At 47.0% G+C, this 7,636-nt stretch overlaps 1 protein-coding gene across 3 annotated transcripts in view; it reads right to left on the reverse strand.

Moving 5' to 3' along the window:
- Positions 1-7,636, reverse strand: part of SLC9A5 (solute carrier family 9 member A5) — a 23,627-nt gene that overhangs the window by 3,429 nt on the left and 12,562 nt on the right. The window contains exons 13-15 of one of the 3 annotated variants that reach the window (XM_023518908.1): positions 5,406-5,576; positions 4,710-4,776; positions 3,940-4,074 (exon numbers count right to left, since the gene is read on the reverse strand). The exons of 1 other annotated variant lie outside the window; for it this stretch is intronic. In XM_023518908.1, the coding sequence (XP_023374676.1) occupies positions 3,940-4,074; positions 4,710-4,776; positions 5,406-5,576 (373 nt within the window). Of the gene's footprint in view, positions 1-3,939; positions 4,075-4,709; positions 4,780-5,405; positions 5,577-7,636 lie in introns of all 3 variants that reach the window. One more of the 3 variants, XM_003799395.3, reaches the window with a different exon arrangement.

A 7,636-nucleotide genomic window follows, 5' to 3' on the forward strand; every position in this document is an offset into this window, starting at 1 on the left:
GTCATTGTTGTTTTGGCGGGTCCGGGCTGGGGATTCGAACCCGCCACCTTAGGTGTACGTGGCTGGCGCCTTAGCCCGTTGAGCTATAGGCGCTGAGCCGAGAACCACAATCTTAAAGGACCTGAAATATTAGAATTGAACAACAAAAACCTAGGTAAGGTGTGGTGGCTCACACCTGTAATCTTAGCACTCTGGGAGGCTGAAGTGGGTGGATCACTTGAACTCGGGAGTTCAAGACCACCCTGAGCAAGAGCAAGACCCTGTCTTTAAAAACAGCCAGTCATTGGGGGCAGGCGCCTATAGTCCCAGCTACTGGGGAGGCTAAGACAAGAAGATTGCTTGAACCCAAGAGTTGGAGGTTGCTGTGAGCTATGATGCCACAACACTACCAAGGGTGACAAAGTGAGACTGTCTAAAAAAAGAAAAATAACAATAACGAAAACCTTCCCTGTTCACCTTTAGAAGATGCTAGGGAACTAACACATTGGTCTGAAAACTGTTAAATGAAAGAATCAGGTTATCTATTCTTTCCTATATGAACACTGTATCTCAGAGTAACCAAATAATTGATGAGGGGAAGTTTTTAATAGAAAAATTCCTGCTAATAACTGCAGGTGAAAAAAATAGATTTACTAAGAGAACATCACCATTGTATATGTATAACATCTCATGAAATTTTGGATCTGGCAATGATCTTCAATGGCTGTTGAGACTGACCATTTGAGGAAAAGCTGATGGGAGGGTGGCGCCTGCAGCTCAGTGAATAGGGCTCCAGCCCTATCTACCAAGGGTGACAAAGTGAGACTCTTGTCTTAAAAAAAAAAGAAAAGCTGATGGGGAACTTGCTAATGGATGGCCCAGGGGAACAACATCTGATCAGTGATCAGTGTTAACCTCACGAAAAGAGAGACACCCAGATGGTGTTTGCTGATGTGAGCAATAGGAAGGACACCATCACCATCTGTGAAGTATTTTTTTTTTTGAGACAGAATTTCATTATGTCACCCTCGTAGTGCAGTGGCATCACAACTCACAGCAACCTCAAACTCTTGGGCTTAAGTGATTCTCTTGCCTCAGCCTCCCAAGTAGCTGGGACTACAGGTGCCCGCCACAACACCTGGCTATTTTTTGTTGCAGTTGTCATTGTTGTTTAACTGGCCCAGGCCAGGTTGAAACCCACCAACTTTGGTGTATGTGGCAGGCGCCATAACAACTGTACTACAAGTGCCGAGCCATATGAAGTATTCTTACCAAAAGTTAAAACTGAAATATGATCTAGATTTAATTGCTGATTCAAAGGAAATATTAGAGATGGAGAAATATACTAAATGACACTTGGGGATGCAATCAGCAAACTCCAAATAGAAAAAGACTAGAGGACAAATAATCTGCTTTTTTCAATAAATACATGGAAGGCCAGGTAAGGTGGTTCATACCTGGAATCCCAGCACTCTGGGCAGCTGAGGAAAGTGGATCACATGAGCTCAGGAGTTCAAGACCAGCCTGGGCAAAAGCAAGATCCCATCTCTACTAACAACAGAAAAATAAGCTTGCCTTTGTGGCTGGTGCCTGTGGTCCCAGCTACTCAGGAAGCTGAGACAGGAAGGAGGATCTCTTAAACCTAGGAGTTTGAGGTTGCTGTGAGCTATGACGCCACAGCACTTATCCCAGAGCAACAGAGTGAGACTCTTGTCTCAAACAAAATAAAACACTGAAAAGGAAAAAAAAGTAGGAGAATGGGAACCTATAGATCAGGGTTCATCAAACATAACACTTGACATTTGGGGACAGCTATTTCTTTGTTGTGGGGACTTGTCCTGTGCATTGTAGGATGTTTATCAGCATCTCTGGCCTCTGCCCACCCAATCCAAATGCACCCTCCCAGTTGTGACAGCCTAAAATGTCTCCAGACATTGCCAAATGTCCCAGGGCTGGGGGTGGGGTGGGGATTATTGTACCACCTCCCTCTACTTGAGAACCACTGCTATAGGTTAAAAGGGACTTATTAACTCAATGAGTGGACCTTATCTGGATTTTTATTTGAACAAACCTATTGTAAAAACATATTAACAGGGAAGTTTGAACACTAAATATTTGATGACAGATTTTAGATATGGTAATAGTATTGTGGTTAGGTATTTTTTTTAAAGACTCTTTATCTTTCATAGATAGCTACTGGAGTATTTATATTGATAAGATACTTGAGACCTACTTCAAAAGAACCCAGTGGAGCGAGGGGCATAGGTGAAATAAGAGTGGCTATGAGTAGGTAATTATTGAACCAGGGTAATAGGTAGATGGGAGTTGATTTTACTGTTCTGTCATTGTATATTTTGAATTTTCTGTAATAAACATTTTATAATGACAATTGAGGATGCTAAGCTGACCACCAGAGATACCTAACATTATGAGAGAATACATATACATGGACACATGTATACATAGCATCCTTTTGTTTTGGGGGTTTACTGTCTTTAAAAACATTTTTTTTTGCCAGGCACAGTGACTCACACCTATAATCCCAGCACTTTGGGAGGTCAAGGTGGACAGATTGCCTGAGCTCTCAGGTTCAAGACCAGCCTTAGCTACCGCGAGACCCCATCTCTAAAAATAGCCAGGCGTATGGCAAGTGCCTGTAGTCTCAGCTGCTCGGGAGGCTGAGGCAAGAGAATCTCTTAAGCCCAAGAGGTTGAGGTTGCTGTGGGCTGTGGCACCATGGCACTCTACCAAGGGTGACATAGTAAGACACTGTCTCAGAAAAAAAAAAGGCGGCGCCTGTGGCTCAGTGAGTAGGTGCCAGCCCCGTATACTGAGGGTGGTGGGTATGAACCTGGCCCTCAGACTACAACAACAAAAAAATTAAATTTTATTTATTTATTTTTGAGACAGTCTTACTCTGTCACGTTGGGTAGAATGCAGTGGCATCATCATAGCTCACCACATCCTCAAACTCCTGGGCTCAAGTGATCCTCCTGCCTCAGCCTCCCATGCAAGTAGCTGGGACCAGAAACATGTGCCACCATGCCAGGCTAATAATTTTTCTATTTGTGACAGAGTCTCGCTCTTGCTTGGGCTGGTCTCAAACACCTAAACTCAAGTGATTCTCTGGCCTTGGCCTCCTAGTGTGCTAGGATTTCAGGTGTGAGCTACTGTGCCAAGCCTGTTCTTTGTTTTTTTTTTTTTTGAGACAGGGTCTTTGCTCTGTTGCCTGGGCTGAAGCGCAGTGGTACAATCATAGATCACTGCAACCCCCAACTCCTGGGCTCAAGTAATTCTACTGCTTTATCCTTCTAAGTAGCTGGAACTATAGGCCCACACCACCACACCTGGGTAATCTTCCTGTCTTTTGTAAAGATGTCTTAAACTCGTGGCCTCAAGCAATCCTCCCACCTTGGCGCCCAAAGTGCTAGGATTATAAGTATGAGGCTCTTTGCCCACCCCCCCCACCCCCCCCAAGCCCTATACTAGTTTCTTATCCTTAATAATCCCATTGTGATGAATATATAGACTCCTCCCCAAAGTCAGGCTGCCACTTCACCTGGGCCTCTACCTGAGGGCAGGTGTGCTAAGCTTGGGTTTGTTTACCACATACTGTTCCTAACCAGAGGGTAAAGGGAGGCAGCATGACAGTGAAAAGCTACCGGCTTTGGAGTCAGATGGGTCAGGTTCAAACTCTGGTTCTGGTTCTTGCTATGTGACACTAGACAAATCAAAAGCCCCTTGGACTCTATGAGTTCCATTGCTCCATCTTGATGGTTGTGAGGGTTGAAGCTGGTCATATGTATCAGGTGTCTGGTATTAACCGTGATGCTCAGTAAATGATGGTTGGTAAACAAACTAGTGAATAGGAGAAGGGAGTTGTCTGGAGTAGAGGCCATGAGTGAAGGGGAAGGAAACCAGCTTGTTCCACAGGGAAGGAGGCAACAAGAAAGCCATTACCTGAGACCTTGCCCTCTTGGAGAACCTCACTGGTTGCCCGAGCCACAAAGATGATCCCCTCGTCATCCTCCTTCTCAGTTTCTGAACTGTCACTCTCCTCATCATCATCAGACTCCACAGTCAGTATCACTGCAGCTGGACAGAGACAAAAGAGTTGGGCAGCCAGCCCAGCAACTGCCTCCTGTACTCACAGTCCCAAGCCAGCTCCCTGGCCCCTCAGGCACACCCCACATTGACAAGAGGCACTTGCTTTCTCCTCTGGCTGTTTTGAACACTGGCCTAGGGGATAGGAACTTGAAAGAAAGGTATGTGACATTGTAGAGCCCAAGGGGGCAAGCAGAGGAAGCTAAGCACTGAGAGGAAGCCAGGAGGGTCATACTTTCCAGCTCCCCCATCCTCTTCTGTCAGCCCCAGATTGCATCATCAACTGAAAACATGAGTATCTGCAGAGCTGGAAGGCCCATCAACATCCAGCTCTGTATACAAAATATTTTATAGATGGGATACTGGGTTCCAAGGTCCACTCATCCTTCAAGGCCCAGACCAAGCCCCTCCTTCCCCCATGATACCTTTTCTAAGTCCTCAGGACCTGTAGCCCATAGTTACCACTCAGATACTGCTCACCACACATTGTCCAATAACTACTTTGAATATTTCCAACTTGAAAGTCAAGTGTGCCCATCTAGTCCGTGATGCACCCCCAAGCAAGTCCTTTTAGGGTGCTAGGCTCTTCCCTATCTCCCTCAGTCCCACCCCTGTTCCCCGCTTGCCTGTGTCCTGAAAGCCCAGGTCTCGAGGAGGTTTCCCATTTGGAGCCTCAGCGTTAGCCACACCTTCCTTCTAAGGACCAAGAAAGAAAACCTGAGCCTCTGGCACAGGCTTTACACTCCCACCCTGTCATCTGATGGGGTCAACAGGAGGGCATGTTTTCCTAACTCAATAGGGAAGGGAACTTATGTCAGTCCCAATGGTTCCATCAACCCTTTGCCAGCCAGGCAAGAACTGTGGAGTCTGAGTAACCCATGCACCAGCAGGAGCTCTGAGTGCATCGGCCTGGGCTGGTTGGGAATGTCCTTGTCTTGCTTGTTTCATCTCTGCTGGGAGGTCTTTTTTTTTTGTTTGTTTGTTTGTTTGCAGTTTTTGGTTGGGGCTGGGTTTGAACTTGCCACCTCTGGCGTATGGGGCCAGTGTCCTACTCCTTTGAGCTACAGGTGCCGCGCTTCTGCTGGGAGGTCTTGCTGCCTCCCAGCAGGTAACCTCATGGCCAAGAAGCTGCTGTCCCTCTAAAAGGCTCACCTTACCCTGCTGGGGCTCTAGGAAGATCTAAAAGGGAACCCAAACTGCTGCAGTCATCAAACTGTCCAACTGGGAGTCCCTCTAGGCTGGATTCCAACCCTTGGAGCCTCAACACTGCGTGCTGCGTATTAGCCTCCATCCCCAAAGAGAGTCCTAGAGAAAGGACGTGCCTTCCTGCGGCCAGACTTGCGGGGTCGTAGCTTGCTCTTAGTGAAGCAGATGTTGTGCTTGGTGGACTTAAAAGATTCCAGCCGCCGCTTCATGTTCTGCTGGAAGATCTCCTTGTCCTGCCGTTCCTGCGCGTCCTCTGAGATGAAGTGGCGGCTGCAGCTGGCTTTGTACTGGCAATGACAGCCCCACCCTGCCATGAGGCCAGGTGCCTTGGCCTTCCACAGGAACCCTAGGTAGCAGCCCCAGTATGCTCACCACAGGCCCTGCTAGCCCAGCTTTCCAGAACTAGCCATGGATTGAAAAACAAAAAGTAAATAGGAATGCAGCCCAAGGCCCTGTGTTCTCAGTTCTCTGGGGAAAGGCTTTACTTTATCCCAGAACTTCTCCAAAGCCTCGCCTTCCCCATCCCTGCCACCCTTTCCCCAGTATTCTCTGCTTTGAAGGTGACCCTCTGTCTTGTCCTCCAGGGCAACTATGAGAACATAGGCCACATTTCCTTCTTTGAACCTCCATTTAGCTGAGCCTGGCTTATATACCTGGCCCACCTGCCCCCTGCTAGCCACACAGGATTCACCACCATGACATCCCGAGCTGTGCTTTGGACTTTCACAACTATCTTCCCCGACACCCTGAACCCTCTGGGTCCCAACAATTCAGGACCACCTCCATCACCTACCTTTAACTCTTCCTCATAAAAACCAAACCCACTACCCACTTACCTACACTACCTCAGTCTCTGCCCTGGACTGCTTAGCAACCCTTTCATTATCTAGCAGTAATCCCCCAAAGTACCGCCCAGTGTGTTCCAAATCAGATAGTCTTGCCTCACCTCCCCAGTGTGGTCCATTTACCTCACATTTGCTGCTTCCCTGAACCAATTCTACAAGCTCCCTTCAAGAGCTCCCTCCTATCTGCCCCGTTCCACTTATGCACCAGGTTGCCCTCTGCCCACCTCCTTCACAAGATCCACAACTCCCCACCCCTGCTTCCTACCTCCATCAGCTCCTGCTTCCTGCTATTTCCCTGCTCTCCAGCATCTATACTCCTTCCCTCCCCACTTGTCCCCTCCCCTGTGCTTTCAAGCAAGCCCCTGCCCTTGACTCCTTAAAGAGAACCTTTCCATTGGTACTAATGTCTCTCTTTTTATAATCCGATTCTGACACTTTCTCTCCCATCCAGTGCTTCCTTAAATACCAGAAATGCAACCCCAAGGACTGCAGCTCCACAGTGCCCCTTCTCCCTTGTCACTAGTGCTATGACCTCTGTCTAGGCGCAAGCCTTTTCTCTGTACAGCATCCAGCCCTTCTCCTACCCCTGACCCGAGGCACCATCTGCTACTGCTTCTCCAAAGGACATTTCTCTCTCCTCTGCTGTCTCCTTTCCTTCCCCCCATGTACATTCTTCACAGTATAATCCAAGCACTCTGGGAGGCTGAGGGGGGAGAATTCCCTGAGCTCCTCTTTCCTCTCTAAACACTCTTCCCAGAGGACTTATCCTAATCCTCTGGCTTCACCTATCCTAATGATATAGATCTTGGGTTCCCAAACCAGTCATCAGACTAGCTGCATTTGAATCACCTGGGGATATTAGTAAGAACAGAGATTCTTAGTCCCACTCCAAAGTATAGAGTATTCTGGGAGGTGAAACCAAGAATATAGTATTCTACTAAATTCCTCAGGAGATTGTGAGATAGTCAGGTAAGGAAACCTCTGATATAGATTGCTTCCAAATCTTCCTCTCCAGCCTTTACCTCTCTTAAGCTATCATCTTATCTTTCTAACTGCATAGTAGACACTTCTGTCTCTCTGTAGTGACATTTCTGTGAGAACATGAGGAATTACGGATTGTGTCATGGTACAACTAAGTGGATTCAGAACTGATTGAGCAGTCATACCCCAAAAATGGTTGATCCATGTCAGTCTGGAGGAAAGTCTTTAGTAGCATGCCACAGAGCTCTGTCCTCAGCTCTATCCTGTTCAACATTTTTATGTTGATTTGGATGAATGCAAAGTTAACAGGCTTAGCATATTTTCAGATGATATGAATCTGAGGAGACATTTGGTGGCGGACATGGGATCCAAGCAATGGAATGATAGGCTAAATCAAATAAAATTACATTTAACAGGGTAAGCACAAACTTATTCTTGATTTTTAAAAAGTTGAGTATACATGAACTGATTGGACTGAGTCCATTGACCAATCTTCCTCTCTCTCTCTCTCTCTCTCTCTC

This window comes from Otolemur garnettii, unplaced genomic scaffold (assembly GCF_000181295.1).
Source record: "Otolemur garnettii isolate 467f Iridium unplaced genomic scaffold, OtoGar3 scaffold00151, whole genome shotgun sequence".
NCBI lineage: Eukaryota > Metazoa > Chordata > Mammalia > Primates > Galagidae > Otolemur > Otolemur garnettii.